General features: G+C 40.6%; 2 protein-coding genes across 3 annotated transcripts; both read right to left on the bottom strand.

The window, feature by feature from the left end:
• Positions 1 to 261: 261 nt before the first annotated feature.
• LOC134210885 (protein lethal(2)essential for life-like) lies at positions 262 to 15,869 on the bottom strand. Of its 2 annotated transcripts, none has more exons than XM_062687285.1 (4): positions 15,595 to 15,869; positions 6,805 to 7,299; positions 1,093 to 1,240; positions 262 to 779 (listed from the first exon to the last, which is right to left on the bottom strand). In XM_062687285.1, exons 2-4 carry the CDS (start codon positions 7,211 to 7,213, stop codon positions 752 to 754), a joined length of 585 nt encoding a protein of 194 aa, XP_062543269.1. In that variant the 5' UTR covers positions 7,214 to 7,299; positions 15,595 to 15,869; the 3' UTR covers positions 262 to 751. The 2 variants fall into 2 exon arrangements, with proteins under 2 accessions (XP_062543269.1, XP_062543270.1); XM_062687286.1 differs by having other exon boundaries at positions 6,805 to 7,193.
• Positions 15,870 to 26,845: 10,976 nt separating this feature from the next.
• LOC134210882 (protein lethal(2)essential for life-like) lies at positions 26,846 to 27,613 on the bottom strand. The gene has a single exon (XM_062687283.1). The coding sequence runs from the start codon at positions 27,492 to 27,494 to the stop codon at positions 26,898 to 26,900; it is 597 nt and encodes a 198-aa protein (XP_062543267.1). The 5' UTR covers positions 27,495 to 27,613; the 3' UTR covers positions 26,846 to 26,897.
• Positions 27,614 to 27,960: the final 347 nt, after the last annotated feature.

The raw sequence follows: 27,960 nt of genomic DNA, 5'->3' as shown, positions 1-27,960 counted from the left end.
TATTTACAAAGAATAGTTTATCTGGAATCACTTCAATCTTTATGGAACATTCTCATAAGTTTGGTTGTATGAAAATCTTATGACCAGTTTCCGCAGTGTACGAGAAAGGCAAAACGTGTGAAAAATATTTCGAAAATAAAGCCAAAAAAATGTTCAAGGATTGTTCTTGGTTTTTTTTTTCTATGGGGCTGATATGCGATTACAGGCAATATTGTCGACCTGTGATAGACACTACATACAATAAGATCAAAACGATTCAAATATTGTTTTTCGGAAAACGTGACGGTTTATTTATCTGTTATCTTTCAACCAATCGATTATAAGTTTCGATAAAATTTTCTCATCTACAACGTACACTATTATTGAATCACATTTTTGTGCCACATGCCAGCTTTGATAGAATATAGTTAATTCTGTTCCGCTACGATGATGTGCTAAACCTATGTCACGGTATCGTGACCCTCTGCGCTTCCAGAGTCCTCCCTAGCCGTGATCTTTGGTGTGTTATGAGTTAGGGTTCGCGTTTTATGGTTAGCTATCTGTTGTCTGTGTATCACAATGTGGCCTCGATTCGGTTTTCTGTCAATATTTTTCCGATAGGTTTTTGTGTATCGTGTCCATCGTGCCGTGCTACCAACCACAGAAACGGGAACTAGCGCTTGTTTCTATTCTGCTTGTTTTGATTTTTGGGTGCCTGTCGCGGTTTTCCAAGGTGAGTGTCGAGCTTGAACTGCAAGGTGCCTCAACAAATCTAATTCAAGTAGAATCCGATACGAAAACTATAAACAATGGAGGAAAAAAAGAGCAAAAATACAATGATCAACAAAATGATGCCGGTAAACCTATGATAATGGAAAATAAGAACAAAAAGTGAAACAAAAACCAAACGTTCTGAACATAATTTCCATGTTCGATTGGCGGTTATTCGAGTGCAGTGATCTAATTTTGGCTCAGCTCGATTCCGATATCTGGACAGCTATGGGTATCGATAGTTGTGTATTTGTTTCATATTGCTCGCTCTTTGGTTTGTTGTCTTTGGTAATGATGATATGCTCTGACATCTTTGGCCCTCGGTTTGTGGACGAATTTTACTTCTTATCCTCAATGGCAGGCTTGCCGGTGTGCCATATGGGAACAAATTTCTCCACCTTCGGCGCTGGCAGACCGATTCGCGGGGCAGTGACGGTAAGGACTCCATCCGAGGACAGGGACGACACAACCAGGTTCGCATCGTACCCAACTGTAGGGGTGGAATTAATAGAGTTAATTTTATATTAGTTTAAATTTAGGAAAAACTGTTTGAGAACTCGATTATGTGCATTTGCATGGCATGTGAAAGATATAATTTGAAAAGTATATTGATGGCTACCGCTACTGTTCGACAAGAATCGAACGCACGACCCCACAGTTTTTGCATAACACTTTTTACAACTCATTTCTGGATTTCCTCCAGAAGGTCCAATGAAAATTCTACCATAAATGCTTATGGAAAAGCCTTTGCTCAAAGTCAGCACAAAAACCTTCTCAGTGTTTGAATTAATTGCCAAAAAACTGGTTGTGTGTTTTCATAAGAAATTGTTTCCATGGAAATTCTCGCACGAGTCTAAGGTATTTCTTGAAAAAATGGCTTGATAGTTGAACTAAGAATGACAAATACTGAAGAAATTTTAGAAATGGGAAACGAAATACGTAACTGGTAATGAAGAAAAAATATATGTATAGTAGATGTAAATGGAAGAATTGTAAAATCTTATAATTGTTCGAACATCCCGTCGAGACGCTCAAAACTTATTTATCAACATGAATTTATTCAAAAAACACTTCAGGAATACAAGTACCTTGAGTCGGGATTGAGAATCTGATAGTCAAAAATAGGTCTACTAAAATAGCAATGAAAAGTAGGTGGTGTAATTTCTTTTTTTTTTTTTTTTTTTTTAACTAATTTTATTTGCTAATTATCTAATACATGCATTCATCTCTTAGACTAGGTGTTCCGTGTTTTCTTAACACTATCATCCTTATTTGCTATGTTACGCTTTTAGTTATTATTAATACATTTCAATTGCCTCTGGCAGTTAGAATTTTTTCCTCTGGTTGAATTGAACCATGTAGGAATTACAATGTTTTCAACTTAAACTAAACTTAACCTATTTAAAACTAAGGGTACAAGGAGTTAATCGTTGCAATAGAAGATTGCAACGATTTTTGTCTAAAATTGAAATTATTTTGTTGGACATATGTTGCAATGTCTCAATATTAGAAATTCTATGAAGTTCATTGGTACTATACCACGGAGGCAACTTCAGAATCATTTTCAAAATTTTATTTTGAATCCTCTGGAGTGCCTTCTTTCTGGTATTGCAGCAACTAGTCCATATTGGCACAGCATACAACATGGCAGGTCTAAAATTTGTTTGTAAATCAAAAGTTTGTTCTTAAGACAAAGTTTTGATTTTCTGTTTATAAGTGGATATAGACACTTAATATATTTGTTACATTTGGCTTGAAGGCCTTCAATGTGATTTTAAAAGTTAATTTTGATCTAGCAGAAGTCCTAAATATTTAGCTTCGCTAGACCAATTAATTGGAACCCCATTCATAGTGACAATATGTCTGCTAGAAGGTTTCAAATAAGAAGCTCTCGGCTTATGTGGGAAAATTATAAGCTGAGTTTTGGAAGCATTCGGGAAATTTTCCATTTTTGCAAGTAAGTGGAGAAAATATCCAAACTTTTTGCAATCTACTACAAATGACACGAAGGCTTCGCCCTTTGGCTGAAAGGCCCGTGTCATCTGCAAACAAAGATTTTTGACACCCTGGTGGTAAATCAGGTAAGTCAGAAGTAAAAATGTTATACAATATGGGCCCCAGTATGCTGCCTTGGGGACACCAGCCCTTACAGGTAATCTATAAGATTTAGTATTCTGATAGTTTACCTGCAGTGAGCGATCTGATAAATAATTTTGGATCAGTTTAATGATGTACAGAGGAAAATTAAAATTCATCAATTTTACAATCAAACCTTCATGCCAAACACTGTCAAATGCTTTCTCTATATCAAGAAGAGCAACTCCAGTCGAATATCCTTCAGATTTGTTGAGCCGAATTAAGTTCGTAACTCTTAATAACTGATGAGTGGTTGAATGCCCATGGCGAAAACCAAATTGCTCATCAGCAAAAATAGAATTGTCATTAATATGAACCATCATTCTATTTAAAATAATCTTTTCAAACAGTTTGCTTATTGAAGAAAGCAAACTGATTAAGCGATAACTAGAAGCCTCAGCTGGATTTTTGTCCGGCTTCAAAATTGGAACAACTTTGGCGTTTTTCCATTTATCTGGAAAGTATGCCAATTGAAAACATTTGTTAAATAAATTAACCAAAAAGGATAAAGAGCTCTCAGGAAGTTTTTTGATAAGTATGTAGAAAATACCATCATCACCTGGGGCTTTCATATTTTTAAATTTTTTAGTAATAGATCTCACTTCATCCAAATTGGTGCCCAACGAAGGGTCAAAACATTCTCTTGATTGAGAATGTCTTCGAAGCTCCGTGTAACCTGATCCTCAATTGGACTAGTGAGACCTAGACTAAAATTATGGGCACTCTCGAACTGCTGAGCAAGTTTTGAGCCTTTTCGCCATTTGTTAATAAAATTTTATTTCCCTCTTTAAGCGCTGGAATTGGCTTTTGAGGTTTTTAAGAATTTTGTTAATTTCCAAAAGGGTGTCGAACTGGGATCCAACTTCGAGACATTATTCTCAAAGTTGGTATTTCTCAGAATAGCGAAACGTTTTTTAATTTCATTTTACAAATCTCGCCAAATTACTTTCAACGCGGGATCGCGAGTTCTTTAGTATTGCCTTCTTCTCACATTTTTAAGACGGATCAGTAGCTGAAGATCGTCGTCAATAATAATGGAGTTGAATTTAACTTCACATTTCGGAATTGCAATGCCTCTGGCTTCGACAATTAAATTTGTCAAAGATACGAGAGCATTATCAATATCACTTTTGGTATAGAGAGGAATATCAACATCAAAATTCCTATCGATATACGTTTTATATAAATCCCAATCAGCTCTATGATAATTAAAAGTAGAGCTGATTGGATTATAAATGGCTTCTTGTGAGATTTCAAATGTCACAGGAAGGTGATCAGAGTCAAAGTCAGCATGAGTTACCAATTGGCCACACAGCTGACTTGAATCCGTTAAAACTAAATCAATTGTAGAAGGATTTCGACTGGAAGAAAAACAAGTTGGTCCATTGGGATATTGAATAGTATAATATCCCGCAGAACAATCTTCAAATAAAATTTTACCATTGGAATTGCTTTGAGCATTATTCCATGAACGGTGTTTGGCATTGAAGTCACCAATTACGAAGAATTTTGATTTGTTGCGAGTCAGAATTTGAAGATCAGCTTTCAACAAATTCTTTTGTTGCCCATTGCATTGAAAAGGCAAGTAGGCTGCAATGAAGGAAAATTGTCCAAAATTTGTTTCAACAGAAACTCCCAAGGTTTCAAAAACTTTGGTTTCAAACGAAGAAAATAATTTATGTTTGATACGTCTATTAATGACAATGGCGACCCCACCACAGGCGCTGTCAAGACGATCATTTCTGTAGATAAAATAGTTTGGATCTCTTTTAATGAAGAGTCCTGGTTTTAAATACGTTTCAGTTATAATGGCAATATGCACATTATGAACTGAAAGGAAGTTGAATAATTCATCTTCCTTACCCTTTAGAGAGCGGGCATTCCAATTTAGAACTTTCACACAATTATTTGGATCCATTGAAACGGAGTCCGATAACAACTTTTTGTGTGTACTTTATACCAACCTGAACAGCTTCAGGAATGGTATTTGCTTTGAACATTGCATCAATCATGTGATGCAATTGTTCAGTTAAAAAATCAAAATCGGAAGCAGTCATGCTACCTGAATCGGCAACATGACCGTTATTTTCCGTTGGGACATGGGTATAAACCTCATTTTGAGAAGAGAAATTTGGTCTACCAGCAGCGATGGTTGCATACGTAGGTACATTGGAAAAATTGAATTTACTGAAGTGCTTGCTACCCGTTGACGAGCGGCAAAATTTGTTTGTGAATTGTGGTGGGTATGAATTGCTCGACCGGTAACCGGTTTCGAAATTTGAGCGTTTGAAAAATTTCTACCCGTCGAATCTGGGATCCGATTGGAATTTCCCGCCATCAATTTTGCACGGGAATTCAAAACTTTTTTGCGTGAAGGGCATTCCCAGAAATTGGATTTATGATTCCCCCCACAATTTGCGCACTTAAATTTATTGGAATCTTCTCTCACAGGACATGCGTCCTTGGCGTGAGAGGTTCCACCACAAATCATGCATTTAGCATCCATGTGACAATGTTTGGTTCCATGACCCCACTTTTGGCACTTACGGCACTGGGTAGGGTTTGGAAATTTCCCCAGGCCTGCGGAAATGTTCCCATGTAACACGGACATGAGACATAATACAGGCCTTTTCCAAACTTTTCATATTATTTAGTTCACTTTTGTTAAAATGAACTAAATAAAATTCTTGAGAAATGCCCCTCTGGGAAGTACCAGAATGGGATTTCTTTTTCATCTTAATTACTTGGACTGGTGAAAATCCAAGTAATTGAGAAATTTCAATTTTAATCTCATCCAGTGATTTGTCATCACTGGGGAGACCTTTCAAGACGACTTTGAACAATCGCTCAGTTTTGTCGTCGTATGTGAAGAATTTATGGCGCTTCTCAGTTAAATAGTGAAGAAGACGTTTGCGATCGTCAAATGATCCCGGCAAAACGCGGCAGTCACCCTTCCTAGCAATCTGAAATGAAACCTTGATCCCCTGAAGGTTATTCAAGATTTCATTCCGAAAGCCAGAAAACTCGGCAACAGATACCACAATTGGCGGAATCCTTTGTTTCTTCGCATGAATCGAATCACCTGGGCTAAAGGTAGATTCGATTTGCTCAATTTCATCATTAATCAAATCGAACTGATTGCTCAGTTCGATAGGAGAAGAAACAATGTCAACATTAGATTTAGAAGGAATATCTGAATTCTCCAGCTTCCTTCTATTTTTTCCGCGCTTGGGCAGGACGGTCTTGAAACCTTGTTTCTTTGAAGGAAGTGGAGAATTCAGAGACTCCCCCTTCCTCTTGTTTTTGTTAATACTCATTGCTGAGCGTGGAGACGTGACCTTCTAAGAGGTTTTTTCCCAGAACGGTGTCCCTGCAGGATTACCACCGCTTGTCGGAATTTTACTTCCGCAAACGGGTCCAACGTAAAACGAAGGCACGGGTCCTTGCAAAGATCGTAACGGGATCAGTGGGTACAAATAGCGCTAAGAAGCACCGTTGAAATTAAAATAGCTTCGGGTAGTATTAAAAACTTCCTTCCGCAAAGAGAGAAAGAACCGCACAGCACGAAAGCACGATGCGGTCTGGTGGTGTAATTTCTTTGATTTTTATTGGCGGTGAGCAAGCACGCGTGTTAGCAAAACCTATTTGTTAAGAGAAGAATTTGTTTTTAAAATGGATAGTGGAGCAGTTCTCCCTATATTTTCAGAAACCCAGAAAATACAAATTATACAATTTATCACATGACTGAAGAGGCCTTATAGAAATGCTGAAATACTTCGCTTCAATCATATTTGACGTAATGTTGCGTGACTCAAAAAAAAATTAACCCGTTTGTACCCTTTACCTTTCTATCTACAATGATGTCGGTAACAAAATATGAAAACAACGATACTATCTCATGTTCTCTTCTATACTCACTTGGAAGCAGATAGCGCCGTGAGAACTGTCTCGAGACGTAACCCTGCTCGTCCCGCTTTTCTTCGTGCTTGCCCTCGATGGTGACGTACTTGTCGGTTTTCCTCACGGTGACTTCGTGCGGGGCAAACTGGTGGACGTCGACTTCGATGGTGAACTTTTCCCGGTCCGAGTCCACCCGGGAGCCCACGTCGCGCAGTGTAAAGTACTTCCAGGGGCGCCACAAGCTGGACCAACGCAGCGGTGGCATCGGGGCATGACGCCACCAGAAGGGATCATCGCTGATTACTTCCTCGGTGATGGATTTTTCCATCATCCGCGAGTACAGTGGCAGGTCCCAGTCATCCCACCAGCTACGGTAGTGCACCGGCACTAGTGACATCGTGCTGGTACTGCGGACCAGGGGACGCATCGCGCACGCAGATGAATCGTACACAGTTGAAGGATAACGCCGGGTACGGATACACAGGGGGTAAGAAGAGATATCCTCTTATGAAACTATTTGACCAAAAGAATGATAGCGTAATTTATCGATTTAACAGTATGTCAAAGAAGCATATTTATATATTAATAGCATATGGTGAGATGACGACGGGGCAGTGGCGTGTACAGACCGTTTATGGGAATAGAATTGATGTACGTATGTTTTGTGTGGAAATTATGCAAGTACAGATTTTGACAATTTGCTCCTACAGAACAAAAATAGTTAATAATAGATTGATTTAGTAACGGTGTGGAGAAACGATGCAATTGGACTTCCTCTGTTTAAGCATTCTTGCTGATTTATCCAAAGTATTTGAGAACATAATCAAAAATCAAATCAGTCAGTTTGCCAATCGCCAATCACCCAAAAACTTATGAATTCCTCATCAATCCAGTTATTGATCCAAACACAGCACCAAAACTGCATTTCTGGAAGTTTTCAATGACTTTGAAATCAAGACAAGACAAGACCTCGCAATTGTTCCGCATCCTGCACAGAACACGTTCAATTGCGCAGTCATAAAGCAGAATAGACACAAATGTTGGAGAATTTGAAAACTCTTTTCTTTAGAGGTAATACTTTAGCCTTTTTCCATTCATTTGATACTGGTGGCGATGATGCCGAAAAATAAATGACTAGTAGGTTTTATAATATATAATATTTATAATTTGGGGGCAGCAGGGACTATGTCCAAGGGCTTGACGATTCCTCCCCAGGCCATCTGCGAGTTGTGGGACTTGCTTAGGATATGGTGGGGTTTGACAGTGGGCCCTGTTAAATTCCTATAAAAAGCTGCATGTATCCGCAAGTAGGCCCCACCAAAGCGACCGTGTGCCGCTCAAAGCACACAGGCCCAAGTCCTGGTGTTAGGTGGGATACTTAACAGCCCTGACACGACGGCTCTCCGACGAGACAGGAGGTTTGCGCTGGCCCTAATAAGCCGCCTGGAAAATCAATAATTACGATCAATATAAGAGATAATACGACTCGATATAATCGGCAAAGACCTAGGCGACGAATAAAGAATCACGATTGGAAGCTTGGAACATGGAACAACATCGAACTGCAAGTCGCTAGGTTTCGCAGGTTGCGACAGGATGATCTACGACGAATAACATCCCCGCAACTTCGACGTCGTGGCGCTGCAGGAGATTTGCTGGACAGGACAGAAAGTGTGGAAAAGCGGGCATCGAGCGGCTACCTCCTACCAAAGCTGTGGCACCACCAACGAGTGTTCTACGCACAGCTGGAGCAGATATACCATGGATGTCAACTGCGGGACGTCAGAATCGTCATCGGCGACATGAACGCACAGGTAGGAAGGGAGGAAATGTATAGACCGGTCATCGGACCGGATAGTCTGCACACCGTATCGAATGATAACGGCCAACGATGCATATACTTCGCAGCCTCCCGCGGAATGGTAGTCCGAAGCACCTTCGTTCCTCGCAAAAGTATCCACAAGGCCACATGTAGATCACCTAACCAAGAAACGGAAAACCAAATCGACCACCTTCTAATCGACGGTAAATTCTTCTCCAACATCACGAACGTCCGCACTTACCGCAGTGCGAATATTGAATCCGATCACTACCTCGTTGCAGTATGCCTCAAAACTCTCGACGGTGTACAACACGCGTCAAAGTCGGACACCGCGGCTTAACATTGGGCGGCTAAAAGACGGTAGACTAACCCAAGGATAAGCGCAGCAGCTGGAAGTGGCACTCCCAAACGACCGGTATGACGGCGAATGTGAGCAGTTAATGGAAGAGAAGAATGCAACATGGGCGACATTGCTGCAACACCGCACGAGGGCGAACGAAGCACGCTATAAACGGGCGCGGAACAGAAAAAAAACTCGATTTTCCGAAGGAGGAAAAAGCGCCAGCAGGAAGATCGAGGCCGTGCAGAGACGGAGCAACTGTACCGCGCTAATAACGCACGAAAGTTCTATGAGAAGTTGAACCGTAACGTAAGGCCAGGTGCCACAGCTTGATATGTGTAAGGACATAAACGGGAACCTTCTTACAAACGAGCGTGAGGTGATCCAAAGGTGGCGGCAGCTCTACGAAGAACACCTGAATGGCGATGTGGCAGACGAAGATGGCGGTTTGGTGATGGACCAGGGAAAACGCGCGCAGGACATAATTTTACCGGCTCCGGATCTCCAGGAAATCCAGGAGGAAATTGGCCGGTTGAAGAACAACAAAACCCCTAGGATTGATCAACTACCAGGAGAGCTTTTTAAACACGGTGGTGAGGCACTGTCTAGAACGCTGCACTGGGTCATTACCAAGATTTGGGAGGAGGAAGTTTTGCCGAAGGAGTGGATGGAATGTGTCGTGTGTCCCATCTACAAAAAGGGCGATAAGCTGGATTGTAGCAACTATCGCGCAATCACATTGCTGAACGCCGCCTACAAGGTACTCTCCCAAATTTTATGCCGTCGACTAGCACCAATTGCAAGGGAGTTCGTGGGGCAGTACCAGGCGGGTTTTATGGGCGAACGCTCCATCACAGGTGTTCGCCATTCACCAAGTACTGCAGAAATGCAGCGAATACAACGTGTCCTCACATCATCTATTCATCGACTTCAAAGCCGCATATGATACAATCGGTCGGGACCAGCTATGGCAGCTAATGCACGAACACGGATTTCCGGTTAAACTGACACGGTTGATCAAAGCGACGATGGATCGGGTGATGTGCGTAGTTCGAATTTCAGGGGCATTCTCGAGTCCCTTCGAATCCCGCAGAGGGCTACGGCAAGGTGATGGTCTTTCGTGTTTGCTATTCAACATCGCTTTAGAAGGGATAATACGAAAAGCAGGGATTAATACGAGTGGTACAATTTTCAACAAGTCCGTCCAGCTATTTGGCTTCGCCGAAAACATAGATATTATGGCACGTAACTTTGAGAAGATGGAGGAAACCTACATCAGACTGAAGAGGGAAGCTAGTTTGCATCGGTGGTGACGAAATCGAGGTGGTAGAAGAATTCGTGTACTTGGGCTCACTGGTGACTGCCGAAAATGATACCAGCAGAGAAATTTGGAGACGCATAGTGGCTGGAAATCGTACGTACTTTGGACTCCGCAAGACGCTCCAATCGAATAGAGTTCGCCGCCGTACCAAACTGACAATCTACAAAACGCTCATTAGACCGGTAGTCCTCTACGGACACGAGACCTGGACGATGCTCGTGGAGGACCAAAGCGCACTTGGAGTTTTCGAAAGAAAAGTGCTGCGTATCATCTATGGTGGGGGGAGGAGGCGAATGAACCATAAGTTGTGAGAGATGGTAAAAAATATGCAGCTTAATGATTTTGTTTCCTGTTCGCAACATGAAGTGCAGTATTCTTTGTTTGTTTGTTTCCAAATATCAAACACGTACTGCATTGCAATTTTAATGGAACATTGATCACAATTTCAACGTTTTTGACATCTTGATACTACTTTTTCGTGCTTTGATGTTTTTCCAATGCCTTTAATGAAACTGAATAGAAACAAGGTGCTTTTAGGAAGATGTTGCGTGTGCTACTTGGGCTCTATCTCGAGCGTGTTTTTGAGAATATCTATTAAATACGTTCAATAGATTGAAAATGATCTTGAAAATAATCAGATCTGACTTTGCACACTAATTTTTTCAGGCACTTATCTTCAAATCTTCAACCTTTTTGCTTGCAACAAGTTGCATTCGACGCAGAATCCTGTCTCATTGTTTCCACGGGCTCTGAAGCTATGGTCAAAACACTATTTTTTTAAATGCGCGAGAAAGGCACCATCACCGCTAGGTGGATTAATCAGGGTTTTTCCTCTTCCTTCTTCTCTCTTCCATCTAACTTTTTGTGTCTTCTTTCTTCCTCCTTCCTCCTTCCATATTCCTTCTTCCTTATTCCTCTCTTCTCTTTTTTTCTCCCTTTTTCCTTCTTCTTCCTTGATTCTTCAGGGTGGCTAGTCAATATTGGATTTTTAATTCCCGGTTTTTTTCCCGAAATTTTGAAAAATTTCCCGATACAAAATATATATTTAGGGAAAAAATAAATTAACAATACCAGAAATAGTTTATTTTAAGCGATTTTTTTAACTAGGAACAATTGTAGAGTAGAGTGGGGCAAGAGTGCGCGTGGGGTAAGAGTACGTTTTCGATTTTTTGAAGTAATAAAAAGAGATAAACTAGAAACACTGCATCAGTTTGGCAGGTATTCTGGCCAACTATTATCATGTGTAATTGTAAACGATTTGAATAAACAACAAGGGAGATATGGAATCAGATAACTTTTTGATCATTTTACTAAAAATAATTGGATTTCCGCAACTAATTTTTCATTACCATATATACGTTCAATCAGGTGAACATTATACCATTTCGATAACCTATTGTATAGAGTACTTTATGGTACAGAACACCAATCCGGTTGGGTTTTCAAGAAGTCAAAACCATTACTTGAATAATTTTTGGGACTGTGGGGTAAAAGTACGCAGGAACCGGTGGGGCAAGAGTACGCATATGAATCTTCAAGTTATGATGTCAAACACGTATCTCCGGCCGAAATAAGACTTTTTCCAAAGCGTAAAGATCCACAACTTAGAAAAAAGGGACAGAATTCGAAATTATCACAAGTTTTTAGGATAAGTTTAAGTGATTCGGTGTTAGAAAGGACTTAGCGAACAAAGCACTGAAGCGAAATAATGAAATTGTATTAGGACATGTACACCTAAACATAGTACGAAAACACAATTTCTTCTAAATGATAAATTCATTTAATCAAAAGAAACATCCATAAATTACGCAACGTTCAGTTGGGAGGGGTTGCGAGACGTGTGACGATCCATATAATTTTTAGAGGATTCATACAAATAGTGTAAGATAGGAGGGAGGGGTGATGAAATAGCTAAATTTTACGTTACGTGATTGATGGACTTTCTTTAAGAAAAATGCCTTTGTATACGCCACTCGAAACCTGATATATATTTTTCCCCCGTTGGTTTTTTTTATATATAAAAAAAAAGTTTTTTCGTTTGAAAGTGCTCATTTTTACTACCCCCTCCCCCTTTAAGAGTTACGTAATATTTAAATATTCCCTAATATATGCCCATTAAACATCAATTAAATGATTTTAATTCTTATTTGTGTTAATATATACTTAAAGCACATGATTGGATAAATGCGTACTCTTACCCCACCCGATGCGCACTTTTACCCCACCGGTGGGGTAAGAGTGCGTTTTTCACTTGTCTTGCAATAAGGGTTCTACTAAAACGAATCTCAATAATTTTAATATTTTTTTCAACTGGGTAACATAAAGGAAGAGTATATGAATCATCGACACTGATTTGATATGCAGAAGCTTGCTTCATAAGGGCCACATGATCCATTGAAAACTAAGTGCGTACTCTTGCCCCACTCTACTCTACGGGAATTCCCAAAAAATACCTGGAGAAATAAAGGCATTTTTCGGAAATTGCATTGTAAATGCCTTTGAGAATTTTTCCGGAAATTCTTTTAGTAATGCTCACAGAAATACTTTTCGTAAACTCCTCCAGGTTCTCCTACAAAAATTCATAAATTCTCCCAGAAAAAAAACTTCTAGAAAAGCTTTGGGATTTCTACCAAACGTAATTCAGAAAAATCCGTAATTCAAAAAAAATCCTCATTTTCCATTCCTCCAGTTATTTCATCGGAAAATCCCCCGGAAATGTCTTTGCATTTTTGTCCAGAAACTCATTTGGAAGTTCTTCAGGCAAAATGTTTAAGAATTCTTGGAAGAAAGTCTAGTAGAGTCTTGAAGGAACTCATTTGGAAGTTCTTCAGGCAAAATGTTTAAGAATTCTTGGAAGAAAGTCTAGGAAATCCTTTGAAAATCCCTTCAGGAATTTTTTTCCTTAAGTACAACCATGCAAAATTCCTTCAAGAGATATATCAGAAATTTTAGCAGGTCTTTAGGAAATTTGGTTGGAAGAATTCTTCTAGCATTAAAACAAATTAAGTTTGACATGGAAATCCAAAAAGAATTTCCATAGATATTTCTAAAGGTATTTCCAAAGAAAATCCTTAAGAATTTACAAATCCAAATATATAACACAATCTTTTTAATAAATTTCGGAAGATATTCCCGAAAGAAATTTTCTATGTACTCTCATGATATTTGAGATTGCTATACTAATGCTTACAAATAAGTGAATGCAGTACACACGATTCTGTTTTTACACGGATTTTTTTACACGACAATTTTTTTTACAAAAAAAAATCCCAAACAAATTTTTTGCAAGGTTGCTCCATTTTGCATGATTTGTCGAGAAATCAAAAAACTTTTTCTACACGGATTTTAATATTTTGAACTGAAAACTTTTTTTACACGGAACGCATCCCCCGTGTATTTCAATTTTTCCCGGTGCTCATTAAAATTCCCCCACATTTCCCGATATTTTCCCGGTGATTTTCTAATCAAGACTTTCTCCGGTTTTCCTGATTCGCTGGTCATCATAATTCTTCCTTCTTTCTGCTTCCTTCTTGTTTATTCTTCATTCAGAGATAATCTTGCTTTGTGTTGCTTGTTACTCGCTATCTCACTTATCACTTCTCACTTCTTGTTTCTCACTACAAACCTTTCTTACTTCTCATTACGCACTTCACATACTTAATAACGAAACGTATTTCAATTATTCGGCCAAACGACGTTCGGATAAAAAATAACCCTTCGGGCAAATGGCATTCGGCCAAACGGCATTCGGCCAAATGACCCTAAACCCACCCAATAAACATTGGTAGCTGAAAAAAAATTTATTGCTTCAAAAATATAGCTTATCCAGCTTAATTTCAATACCAAATTTTCAAAACGACTTATCTGCTTTTGTACACAAAGATTCAATCGTCGATTTGACGAATCTGATAGCACTCCCACGCAAACCAACACCATGAACAGGTACCCGAAGCCTTCAAAACGAAGTCGTTTTGAATTTTTTTTTTCATATTTTTGTGATTTTTTTCAACAGTGAGCACGCATGTTTACAAAAAGAAGCGACGAAATCGGCACCATATTTCTTTGCTTCGCGATGAGATGAATATATGTTCAGTGAGATGGAGATCGGGACAGTTGAAAAGCCAAATAATATCAAACATCGACTTTTCATATCAAGACAAATAAATTTAAAAAAACTGACATTTTTGTACAAAACTATGACATAGGTATTACTATTCTGCAAGGTTTTATTACAAAAAATGTAATCTTTTTATACAGATAATGTATTGAAATAATACAAAATCGTGAGATTCCAGTACAATGTAAAATCATCTGAATTTGCATATGGTGAAATTTGAGTTGAGTGCTCCTACTGAGTTTTTAATTAATTATTTTGCAATGATATGGAAATGCTAAAATCATCTTAAAAACTTAGACGTACATGTTCATGACAGAATTAGAGGCGAAAGTATAGAATAATTTTTAAGAAGCAATCACAGATAAAAATATGTTGTGATTTTAAATGTATTTTCATGCAAATAAACGTAATATGAAATTGATCTTACTGTTCTTTTAAATTGAAATAAACTTAAACTGTGCTTGCTTGTAAAACTCAGTCCAATTTAATTGAATATCGAGTTGCAATTCGTTTGTTTGGATCAACTACAATTTTACACGTCGTTGAATTTTCGAAACTATTTGCTGTGATATTCATATTTGGTCCAGCCTAATTTCGCGAAAAAGAATCCAGAATCCACGTGATTCACAATTTTGCCCATTTCGAAACAAATGCTGAGCATATACTAATCCAAGATAATTTATTAAAAATGAGTGTTCGTTCAGCCGGATAATTTGCAATCAATTTGAATATACTGTAGCTTGTAGTGTAAATAACGTATGGTATTAGGTTTTATGTTATGAATCCGGTTAAAAATTAGAATAGCTGACCTCCGAAAAAAAAAAATCTTTTATTCTGTGTGTGTTGGACTTAACTTCGGAAGCTGTGCACATCGTTCACATAGTCAGGCACTATGATGAGAAATATTTCCAAGTGATACTATCACTTAATGAGCACAATCAAACTTCGGAAATCTGCATTTTCTAGCTTTCTGTCATGCCTATAAAATTCATCATGCAATACATCTGTTTCAAATAAGTATCCACTTTTAAACCAATTAATTGAAGCCTGTACACGCCGTGGATGGTTAGTAGGAGATACACAAATTCATTTCTTATTGCGCAGCAAATATTTTCGGTGCAATATTCCTTTTTCGACCATAGTGACCGTTTTGTAGTTATTATAGTCAGTTAATGTCCATGTTCTTCACCACTTTCACTCATATATACCTTCTCGAACCAGAAACAGACAAACAGGAAACTAACTAAAAGTGAAACTTCCGAAAGCGAGACCGATCAAAAGATAGACGACAAAACACCGACTAAAAGTGCATCCGTATCAGCTGACGGTTAGAATGCTTTTGAACTTGCGACTATTCGCGCGCGACTACCGAACCGAATTTTCGATTTCGAGATTGGGCCTTTTTTTTCCAAGGGAGAACGAAGCGAATCGCTTTGCTAGCCGACCTGATGGCTTGCTGAACTTGAACTGCCACGGACGGGAACGTCGGAACGACTATAGCGTCTCGATGGGAAACGTGGATAAACGGATTCTCGCAGCGTTTTACCCTTTTTTGCAAAAGAAGGGTAATAATATTGCTTGAAACAACTAACAACAACAATAAGACCAATTAGAATATGTATGTCGTCTGCTGAAAGTTGGATATTTAATGAAGCCCACCATTGCACAATATCTGTTGTTTTGCAAGCATTCTTCTCCATTATTTGGAAGCACTGAAAGTACAAATTATTTACTCATAAGGATTACTGAAGATCCAAGTCTTTTTTATGGCCACGTGGCGTCGAACAGGCGCATTGGTTTGGAATTATTTGGTAAATTTTATCATGTATTTACTTAGATATTTACTGAGATTTTTCTATCTACTCATATTGACCAAAAATCCCACATCTTTTACTAAGGCAAATGTTAGAAAAGTTCATTAAAAGTATAGACGAATTAACTCTGATTTTTGTTTTGGTTGCTTTGCTACTCTCCTATAGTTTAGAATAACGATTATTATAGCTGCAATAGAACTGAATAGCACCACTAGACCACTAGATATACATAGATAGATCTAGCAACGCAGGTAAACATTAAGATAGCAACCGAGCTATGATTTTGGTTACAGCGGTTGTTGTAAGTCTGCCCGCACGCCGCCCATCACATGCTGCAAGTTGAATCATCCCGTTCGGATGGGCTGGTACAAGACGGACGGGCTTAACGATATTGGAGCACTGCCAAGGTATAGAATATTGTGCCTTACACGTAGACAGTGCAGTGCCGGTGTCACCTAAACGTTAGTAACCACTAGTGCTAAGTATGGTAAAAATAGGAACTCATGGTAGAACAGCAAGAGCAGTTTTAAGAATTGTTTTGCTCGTTTGATTCGGCACACGCGAGAGCGATCATGCATGAAGATCACTTTGGCACAGAATTGGTGGAGTAATGAATGGGGTGATTAATACGATTACGATCTGTATTGCGACGAGGTATTTCGTAAGCAATATCGGCAATACGATAATAGCACAGACAAATAGACGTATGAGATGTCATTTAAAATACCTATCTTTGGATGCCAGAGTTGTTCTTCCCATGAAACTGTATCTGTTCCACATAGACAGAAAATCATGCGGCTCCATATGGAAGCATGATTTTTATGCTTGTTTTAGGCAACTTATCACCAATTTATTTGCAAAAAGTTTCATTCGGCGGTAATTTCCACTTCGAAGATAATATTTTTAATTTTTGCATTTGCATTATTTAGGGTTTATTGATTGACCTGAACAGTCGAAGTTGCACAAACAGAGACGGATTTAGCCGGAAGAGGATTTCCGGGGCCGACATTTTGCGTGGGACCGATTATGGACCCAAATACGTAAAACCGGTTAGACTGCATGATATACATGATTTTGAGGGGGAGAGGCATTCCCGAGGCAACCCGGACCAGGGTCAAGTCCTGTGCACAAAGTACTATAAGTGACCAGACGTCCCGGATTATGCGGGACAGTTCCGGATTCAGCCTATACTTGTCCCGCATTGCCAGGCGTCCCGGAAAACATCCCGCATTCCATTCATCGTCTAGAGAATCTATGGACTCCGCAGAGGCAAATCTGAAAAGGATCCAAATAATCTCAAGTAAAAGGTGTTTGTCATTCCACGTCGAGCATCCGTGCGAGACGGTTGTAAGTCCGCGTACGGTCTGCTTCTCATTCGGTTTTTTTCCTGAAGTACAGGTAGTGGTTTTTTTCCGAAAGTGTTTTGAAGCATAGTGCTTGAGTGGAAGTGGTGCTTAGCTGTAGCAGTTAAGTAGCCATTTCGTTGGTTTTGCAACTACGCAAAACTTTGCAGTTTATTCGGCGTCCATCGCAGGCGCAGGCATCATCGTCCCACGCCGACAGTCATCATCCATCGTGCGTCTCCACCAACACAGACGCTGCCGTCCTGCCACCATCCATCCGTCCTGCCACCATCCATGAATATCAGCCAGATTAGCAAAGATCTGGAAAAGCGATTTTCGTCTGTCACGACCATTGACATGGTTGGGTCCAGTAAACTCCGTGTCACGGTCAGTGATCGCAAACAGGCCAACGAGATTGTCACCTGTGAGCTTTTCACTCTCGAATATAGGGTGTATTTACCGTCAGCAGTGTGTGAGATCGCGGGGGTGGTGACGGAGGGAAGTATGACATGCGACGATTTGAAACAAGGTTTCGGTCGTTTCAAGAACGTTTCTTTGCCTCCTGTTGCGATACTGGATTGCAAACAAATGTATTCGGTGTCGCAGGAGGGAGAGAAGCGGAGTTATTCCCCGTCTGACTCTTTCTGCGTCACTTTTTCCGGGTCCGCACTGCCTGACTACGTAGTGATTGGCAACTTCGTCTACCTGTTCGGCTGTATGTACCGAAGGTGATGAATTGTGTTAATTGCAAGCAGCTGGGCCACACCGCTCAGTACTGTTGCAATAAACCTCGCTGTGCATCATGCGGAGAGAAGCATGTGGATGGCGCGTGCAAGGCGGCACCGAAATGTGTCTATTGTAACGAAAGCCCTCCACATGCTCTTGAAGCTTGCCCAACGTACATACAGCAGCGAATCCACCAGAAGCGGTCTCTTCAGCAACGTTCTCGGCGAAGTTACGCCGAAATGTTGAGGAAGGCCGCTCCTCCACTCGTTTCTGACACCATCTACTCGTCTCTTCCTTTGGACGATCAAGGTAGCTCTGACTCCGAGGTTGGAAATGGGGTTCCCTTTGTTTTCAATGGCTCAACGAGGAAGAGAATAAAACAGAGCCAGCGACCCTCGAAAAAGCCTAAAAAAGCCTCAAAGTGAGCCCCAATCCAACATGATGAAATTCAAAACGGGTGAAAATACTCAAAAACGTTCAACTTTTGTGGTTTCACATCGGGATGATCGAGAGTTTCCACCGCTTCCGGGAACATCTAAAATCCCAGATGTCCCAATTTTTGCGATTTCTCAGTCGGAAAGAGAGCATAGAGAGCGAGCAGAAGAACTCCCGAGCGCTCCAATGTTCACACTTTCTGGCATCGTGGAGCTCATCCTCAACTTCTTTGATGCTTCCGACCCCATGAAGAACATGGTCAAAACTGTTCTTCCTATTCTGACTCCCCTCCTGAAGCAGCTGGCTTCGAAAATGCCCCTCCTCGAGTCATTTGTATCCTTCGATGGCTAACTTACTCAATAAGGGTAACATGATTTCGATTCTACAGTGGAACTGTCGAAGTATTCTTCCAAAATTAGATATTGTTAAATTTTTAGTTAACAAATTACAATGCGATGCTTTTGCTTTATGTGAAACATGGCTAACACCAGATGTGAACCTTCATTTTCCTGATTTCAACATAATCCGCCGCGATCGGGCAAATCGATATGGAGGGTGCTTTAGGGATCAGAAAACAGCACTCCTTCTATAGAGTCGATCTTGCGCCGATGTCTGGCACCGAAGCTGTCGCATGTCAGGTGACTATTCGAGGAAAAGACCTCAGTATCGCCTCGATATATCTTCCTCCAAACACCGCGATATCTCGAAGAGATCTCTCGCACATCTGCTCGGTTATGCCCGAGCCACGGTTGCTCCTGGGACATTTTAACTCCCACGGAACAGGCTGGGGGGAACTCTACGACGACAACCGTTCATCAATGATATACGACCTCTGCGATGACTTCAATATGTCAATTTTGAATACAGGAGAAGTTACACGAGTGGCTCCTCCAGCAAGAGATAGCCGTCTAGATCTTTCCATTTGTTCGAGCTCATTATCGTTGGACTGTACTTGGAAGGTGGTCCAAGATCCCCATGGTAGTGATCATTTGCCGATCGAAGTTTCGATTTCCAATGGACATAAGCAATCTGCTTCCATCGATCTTTCATATGACCTCACGAAGCACATCGATTGGGGCAAATATGCGGACGCCATCAGCGATGGCATACAGTCGATAGAAGCACTTCCCCCGCGGGAAGAGTACAAGTTTCTATCGCAGTTGATTCTTGAAAGCGCTCTTCAGGCACAACGTTGGCCGGTGCCAGGAGCTTCGGTTTGTAGGAAACCCTACAGTCCGTGGTGGGACATCGAGTGTACGCAACTTTATCGCGAGAAATCCGCCGCGTTCAAAGAATTTCGGAAACACGGGGCGATCGTTCTTCACAAACGATACACCGCGCTCGAAATCCAGTTCAAGAAACTGGTCAAAGTGAAGAAGCGCGGATATTGGCGCACTTTTGTTGAAGGTTTATCGCGCGAGACTTCAATGAAAACTCTGTGGACCGTCGGGAGAAGAATGCGCAACGCGTCGTCCGTAAACGAAGATCGTGAAAGCTCGTCGCGGTGGATACTTGACTTCGCAAAGAAAGTTTGTCCGGATTCGGTACCGGTGAGGCAAGAGCTACGTGATGCTTTTGCAGACAGGGATGATATGGATCGTCCCTTTTCGATGATTGAATTCTCACTTGCTCTCCTTTCATGTAACAATTCCGCTCCAGGGATGGATAGAATCAGGTTCAATTTGCTCAAAAACCTCCCAGACGTCGCGAAGAGGCGCTTATTGAACTTGTTCAATCAGTTACTGGAGTGCAACATTGTTCCGGATGATTAGAGGAAGTGAGGGTGATAGCCATCCAGAAGCCCGGAAAACCCGCGTCGGATTGTAGCTCGTATCGCCCCATCGCGATGCTGTCATGTCTTCGGAAGCTGTTGGAGAAGATGATTCTCTTCCGGCTAGACAAATGGGTTGAATCGAATAGTTTGTTGTCAGATACACAATTTGGTTTCCGCAGGGCAAGGGAACGAACGACTGTCTTGCGTTGCTTTCTTCAGAAATTCAGCTTACTTTCGCTAAAAAGAGCAAATGGGCTCAGTGTTTTTGGACATTAAGGGGCTTTTGATTCAGTTTGCGTCGATGTCTTATCTGACAAACTCCACGAGTGTGGACTTTCACCAATTTTGAACAACTATTTGTACAATTTGTTGTCAGAGAAGCGTATGAGTTTTTCTCATGGTGACTCGGCAACTTCACGAATTAGCTACATGGGTCTCCCCAGGGCTCATGTTTGAGCCCCTTCTATAATTTTTACGTCAGAGACATTGATGAATGTCTCATGCCAAATTGCTCGTTGAGACAGCTTGCAGATGATTGTGTTGTATCCGTTTCGGGGCCAACATCGGTTGATCTGCAAGGACCGTTGCAAGATACTCTGGACAATTTGTCCACTTGGGCTACGAAGCTGGGTATCGAATTCTCTCCGGAGAAAACTGAGATGGTTGTCTTTTCAAAAAAACATAAGCCGGCAAAGTTCCCGCTCCAACTGATGGGTAAGACAATCACTCATAGCATATCTTCTAAATACCTCGGGGTCTGGTTCGACTCGAAATGTACCTTCGGGAACACATTGTGTATCTGACACAAAAATGCCAGAAAAGAATCAACTTCATGCGATCAGTAACCGGAACATGGTGGGGAGCGCGTCCCGAAGATCTTATGACGTTGTATAGAACAACCATTTTGTCGGTCCTCGAATACGGTAGTTTCTGCTTCCAGTCCGCGGCTAAAACACACATGCTGAAGCTTCAAAGGATTCAGTACCGCTGTCTCCGTATCGCGTTAGGATGTATGAATTCGACACATACAATGAGCTTGGAAGTACTTGCGGGAGTACTGCCACTAACAGATCGTTTCGCGGAATTATCGCTCCGGTTCCTCATCCGCTGTGAGGTTCTCAATCCATTGGTCATTGATAACTTCGAGAAGCTGCTCGAACAAAACCCTCAATCTCGATTCATGAGTATTTACCACTGGTACATAACGCTGGAGGTAAGCCCTTCTTCGGTAGATACCAATCGTGCTAACTTCTTAGACTCTTACAGTTCCTCTGTTACTTTTGATCTGTCCATGAAGCAGGAGGTTCATGGAATACCAGACTTTCTGCGTGCGGAGGTCATACCTCCATTATTTGCAAGCAAATACGGGCACGCCAGTGAGGAGAGAAGCTTTTTTACAGACGGGTCACAAATTGATGACTCCACTGGTTTCGGTGTTTTCAACGTTTTTCAGTGCGCCTACTTTAAGCTCAAAGAGCCTTTTTCCGTGTATACTGCTGAGCTAGCAGCTATACACTATTCACTCGAGCAAATCGCATCCCTACCTCCTGACCACTTTTTCATCTTCACCGACAGTCTAAGTTCCTTGGAGGCTGTTCGGTCAATGAAACCGGTTAAGCACTCAGCGTATCTTCTAAATGGGATACGGAAAGCTTTGAGTGCCTTATCACAACGGTCTTACACAATCACCATGGCTTGGGTCCCTTCTCATTGCTCGATCCCGGGAAATGAGAAAGCGGACTCTTTGGCTAAGGTGGGCGCTATGGAAGGTGATATTTACGATCGGAAAATCACCTTCGATGAATTTTTCACATTAGTTCGTCAGGAAACCTTGAACAGCTGGCAACAGAAATGGACAAATGGGGAGTTGGGTAGATGGCTGTATTCAATTCGCCCGCAGGTGTCAGAAGCGTCCATGGTTAAAAAAATGAATATGGGACGAGACTTCATTCGAACCATGAGTCGTCTAATGTCCAATCACTACTCTTTAAATGCACATCTTATCAGAGTGGGGCTCTTGGAAAGCAATCTCTGTGTTTGCGTTGAGGATTATCAGGACATCGATCATGTGGGCGTGCGAGGAGCATCGTGGCCCCAGATCTGCGCTAACTGAACATCTCCGGGTCCGAGGAAAACAACCAAAGCCTATTAGGGAAGTGTTGTCGGGCCTTGATCTCGAGTACATGTCCCTGGTCCACCAATTTTTGAAAGTTGCTGATGTAAAACTTTTGGGTTTACTAAACTTGTAGAATTAGAGTCCGACAAATTCCGTAAGTATTAAAGAATCCAGGCATTCTGGAGAATCAACAAAAGTTAAGTTGATTGGTCAGACTCTATAAACGAAACATACTCAAGAATCTGAAACATTTATATATGGATTTATATGTTCTACGGAGTCAAAAATATCTGAAGATATGAACTGTTTAGGTTATGACAATGATTGGAATCGACCCAGATTCAGAATCTGAAAAAATGGGTAAAATGGTGGAGCGTAAAATAAGGAAAACATTTCTTAAACAGACTAGAATTGCTGAGACATCATTCACGTCAACGAACGGCTTTGAGTGTTCGTTGTGCGCCGATCTAAAGTATGAGAATTTATTAAAGGTTATGATGACATGTGTTATGCACATGCCACACCATCCTCCTACAGAAATGAATGGCTTCGATTATCTTTCACAAAAGTTAGGGTACATTCCTTGCCGTGTAGGGTGACCATATGAAAATTTTCCAAAGGAGGACAATTCCATCAAATCGTGCCAAAAAGGAGGACATATGAAAGAAATTACCAACCCGAAAATTTCCTGTATTTGATAATAAATTGACTGATTTTTCGGGGCGTCATGTCAAATACGACATACAAATTTATTAAAATAAAAAAAAAGAAAGAACGAACTCACCATCTTAGTGAGATTCTATTGAACAAGCTTCAAATATTATTATCAAATATTATCTGAAATATTATTATTTTTCGAATGACTTAACCCTCGCATACATCGCAACGTAGAGCAATAGACAACTGATTGTATATTACTTAAGACACCCAAAAGACCAGCGGAGATTATTCCTTGAATACCAACAAGTTCAAGCGAATGCATCTAGACGGCGTACACCATGACCACGATGCTTTCAATAGTTGTTCGTAGAAATTCAAAAATGTTTTCAGGCTGGATACAACTACGAAGATTTTCATGACGATTTTGAAGCTTTGCGAGGTATTATTTTCAGATGAATTCAAGAAAGATTAAAATTAATTTTTCATTTACTGTAAATTTGGAACTTGCTTGATTAGAGAATATCGTTGACTAGGGAATATATGTTTGCACCCGTCTTTGCAATGGGGTCATAAGTTTGAGTCCCATGTTTCCTCCAACACAGTTTATCGAACTCTTTTAGTGGAATGTCTTTACCTGATATGGGACCATGTTGCGGTGGAATTAAATGGAATAGTACTAAACTCGACTCATGACAGGTGATTATTTTTAGATTTCTTTGAATTTATTTTTAGGACACGTACTATGTGCTACGATCGCAGCACAGCTTGAGAAGGATTTGAATCATTTTATTCACAATTTCGTGAAATTATCAAACTCTTATTTCATAATCATTTTTTGACATCTTCTAATACACTCCACTAATGTTTGGTATTAACATTGATTTTAATCGAAAACTAGATGGAAAGGATTCCAAGTTGGAAACGAATTAAACGCAAATGTATATTTACAACCGACATTGTCAATTGTTTCCTCAAAATGTACAAAAAGGGGGACAATTCAGCTCAAAAGGAGGACATCCGATTTTTATCGAAAAATTGTCGTGTTTCTGGACGAGCCGGACGTATTTACATCCGTGTCTCATCACGTGACGCTCTTGTAATCGGTAGAGTTTTTTTCCCCCACGATCGGGGTAGTTTTTATATCGTTAGTTGCCTACGCGAGTTGAAAGTTAGTTAGTCACAAGGTGATCTATCCAGCCGACTAATTAAGGAAGCGAGCTGTCTTAGCAATTCTATTGCAGTGTCGTGAGAAGGTGAAGTTTCTTCTTTTTTTTTTTGAAAGCATTAAGGTTCCCCCAAACACACGCGACGCGACGCGATTCTATCGCTTGGCGACAGCGATTCAGTCGCCGTTAGTATGGAAGCGTAAATAGAACATTGCCTGCAGCGACCCAACGATAGAATCGCGGCGACTAGTTGTCGCCATCGCGGCAATGTAATCGCTTAGGTCTGGGGGAGCATTTACTGTGACGACCAACAGCAGCAAAGTCGCCGTCACCTAGAAAGCTACCTACTCGGTGGAGTAGGCAGCAAACAGGCTAAGTAAAATATTGTATCCCATTGTCCCGTTGAACTCGAATCATCCACACTTCAATGGTGCCGTTTTGTGTTCTGGAACTGCTGGGCGATATGAATGCACATGGTACTGCATGGGGCGAAACCAGAGACGATAATAGAGCGCCAATTTTCTATGATTTTTGCTACGATTTCAACTTGAATATCTTGAACACAGGTGAAGTAACTCGAATAGGACCTCAAGCTTGAGCTTGAGCTTGAGCTTGATTGACTGCTCGTAGTTGCTACTCCATTATGACCAGATCAGCTGTTCTTGCACAGGGAACCAACAGATGTTTGCTTGGGACTAGCACACATCTTCAATGTACAAAAACTGGTGATCTCATTTGTTAGGTCATACTGGCGCCTGCCACGTCAGAATGCAAGTCAATGTAGGGAAGAGGGAGGAAATGATGATGCAATCACTCGCCCACTGCAAGCCGAATATACCTCTGCACTTGCCACGAGTTCATGCGGAATTTGTTGGAATTTATGGGTTAGGTTTGGAGAGGCAGGGGTCCGTCTTGGTTAACGAGCTGCTAATGTGATAGATAGGAGAAGGTAACTGATGGAATTTCTAATTGGATGTAGGAAACGAGCTCTATAGTTCATTTCCAATTCTAGCAGATTACTGATAGAATACTCAAGTTGGAGGTATAGGAATAGTAATGGAAACGGTATGGAAGTCCATTTCCAGTTCTAGCGATTGCTAGAACATGAGGAATAAAGAGAAAGATACAAAGTAGGAGAATGGAACGGACCTGGGATTTAACCCACGACCTACTGCGTATGAGGCAGAAGCAGTAGCCATATGACTACCAAGCCCGCTTACTAACTCGAATAGGACCTCAAGGTCAAGAAAGTCGATTAGATCTGTCTTTATGCTCAAACTCACTATCATTAGATTGTACGTGGAAGGTAATCCAAGATCCCCATGGTAGTGACCACATGCCGATAGTCACCACAATCAAAAATGGCTATCAACGATCAGAGCCAGTTCAGGTTCCTTTCGACCTCACGAGGAACATTGACTGGCAAAAATTTGCATCGGCGGTACAAATTGGTATTGAATCAACTGATATTCTTCCACCACTGGACGAATATCGATTCCTTACCGAATTGATTCATAAATGCGCACTAGAAGCTCAGAAATGACGTGTTCCAAGTACATCTGTCATAAGAAGACCAGCCACTCCTGGATTTCGATTTCGAAAGTCGAGTCAAGTACGAGACACTGAAGACGACCATTAACTGGTGGAATTAAATGGACAGTACTTAATTCGTCTTAGACGGTTTAATACATTCCACTAAACGAGCTTAATATATTTTTCCGACTACACAGTTGTGGTCGAAATACGTATCTGCAAAGATATCGAAAATTAACTGGTGGAATTAAATGGAGAGTACTTAATTCGTCTTAGACGGTTGTTCATCAACGAGGTCTCATAAGTATGCCCTTGCTTGCCTTCGTAAATCGAATTGCAATCAATAAATGATATTGAATAAAACAGAACTCTGGGTACCAAGTTTTCAATCATAGTCTTTTTTTCGTTGCCAATTCTATTGCCAAAATTAATGTTTTTCTTTGTTCTTCATTTTTCGTGGTATCGATAGGCTGGAATAAGCTACCTTACCGAGGTCGCGTAACCTACATCGTGTTGGTGGGATTGCCACCGGCTATTAATTATGTGCTGCTGCTGTCACGGACGCCACATGATCTGATGTCTGTTTTTAGGATTCATCAAGGGGATTAATTATTCCTGAATTTTTTACCGAGTTGGGAAAGAAATAATATTTTCAATAGTTTAACTTTTCAACCCGTGTATGGGTATGTGAAGTCTTGATCACAATGTTGTATGGCGCTTATATTCTGAATTCTAGTTAAATATTTATTGAATATATATATATATATATATATATATATATATATATAACATGAAATTCAGGAATTCTCTATACAGCAAACTTTTACTTCCACTATTGTAATATATTTGGTGATTTCTTTCAAATACAAATAAATAAAATTGAAAAAATATATACTATTTGGCAGAACTTGATTCAGTACATTATTTATTTAAATAATTAATATCTATTTCTCCTCCTCAGCGTTATTTTTCGCTTGAGCTTTCGAGTCCTCGATTGGTTGTCTCTTCGGTTGACCAGTATGTACGATTTGAATCGTTCTTGGCCCTTCTGGTTCAGGTAAAGCTTTCTTTGGGGCAGATATTGTCAGTACACCATCCGAGGAAAGCGACGAAACGATCTGGCTGGCGTCATGTCCGGCTGGAAGCTTGTACCGACGAATAAAGTGTCTTGAAATATGACCATGTTCGTCCTGTTTTTCCTCATGCTTGCCTTCGACGATAATACTGTTGTCCGTTGCCTTAACAGTGACCTCTTCTGGTGCGAAATGCTGAACGTCCAAATTGATTTGGAATTTATCGCTAGTTACGTTGATAGCAGAACCAGAGTCCCGGAGCGGTGCCAAATTAAAATTGCGCCATGGTCTTACATACTGGGATCGGTGCTGATTTTGGATGGCTGATTGTGCCGCAGCACGGGCTGTTAGTAAATCATCTCCGCAGATTCCAATACCGAAATGCTGATCTAGGATACGAGGAAGTCGGAGTTGACCGTCCCAGCTAGCATCCCACCAATCACTGAACAGAATCGGAATAAGCGCCATTTTTGCTTTTCACAAAACTTTGAGCTTTAAATGCACTTTGGAAATTGATCTCCTGTACTTGCTTATCTAGCACTCAACACTGTTGTATTCGATTTTCTTTTGCAACTGAAGATGGTTCAGGCATTCATCCGTTTATATATTATGAGAGCACATCGTGTAGAAGGCACATGAAAAATCTAGAATACTTACCCTAATTCGAGCAGTACGCGAATAAAATAAAGTGAACGGTCATTCAATTGGGTTATCTGTTCAGTGAGTGCTGATTCACTTCTCGCCTCGCCTCACTTCACCTTCTACCTGTAATGCACATAAAACGTTGATGACAAAAGTTCAAATTAAAAACCTGGCTAAATTTACAATATCCGATTCACATATTATTCATGGTCTACTAAACTGTACCAGGCACCAATACAATGAAATACGTGTAACAGTTCGAATTAATCTAGAATCGTTTCAATTGTTCCTC

Source organism: Armigeres subalbatus, chromosome 2 (assembly GCF_024139115.2).
Source record: "Armigeres subalbatus isolate Guangzhou_Male chromosome 2, GZ_Asu_2, whole genome shotgun sequence".
Lineage (NCBI taxonomy): Eukaryota > Metazoa > Arthropoda > Insecta > Diptera > Culicidae > Armigeres > Armigeres subalbatus.
The sequence above is the reverse complement of the archived record's forward strand: the minus strand, read 5'-3'. Positions and strand labels throughout refer to the sequence as shown.

Excerpts from the sequence above, each read along its gene's own strand:
- LOC134210885 (XM_062687285.1), bottom strand. The coding sequence starts at position 7,213 with ATGCGTCCCCTGGTCCGCAGTACCAGCACGATGTCACTAGTGCCGGTG. Across the intron at positions 1,241-6,804 it reads ACGGCGCTATCTGCTTCCAA|TTGGGTACGATGCGAACCTG; the intron begins GTGAGTATAGAA and ends CCACCCCTACAG. Across the intron at positions 780-1,092 it reads CCTGCCATTGAGGATAAGAA|TTTTCGTATCGGATTCTACT; the intron begins GTAAAATTCGTC and ends CATTGTTTATAG.
- LOC134210882 (XM_062687283.1), bottom strand. The coding sequence starts at position 27,494 with ATGGCGCTTATTCCGATTCTGTTCAGTGATTGGTGGGATGCTAGCTGG.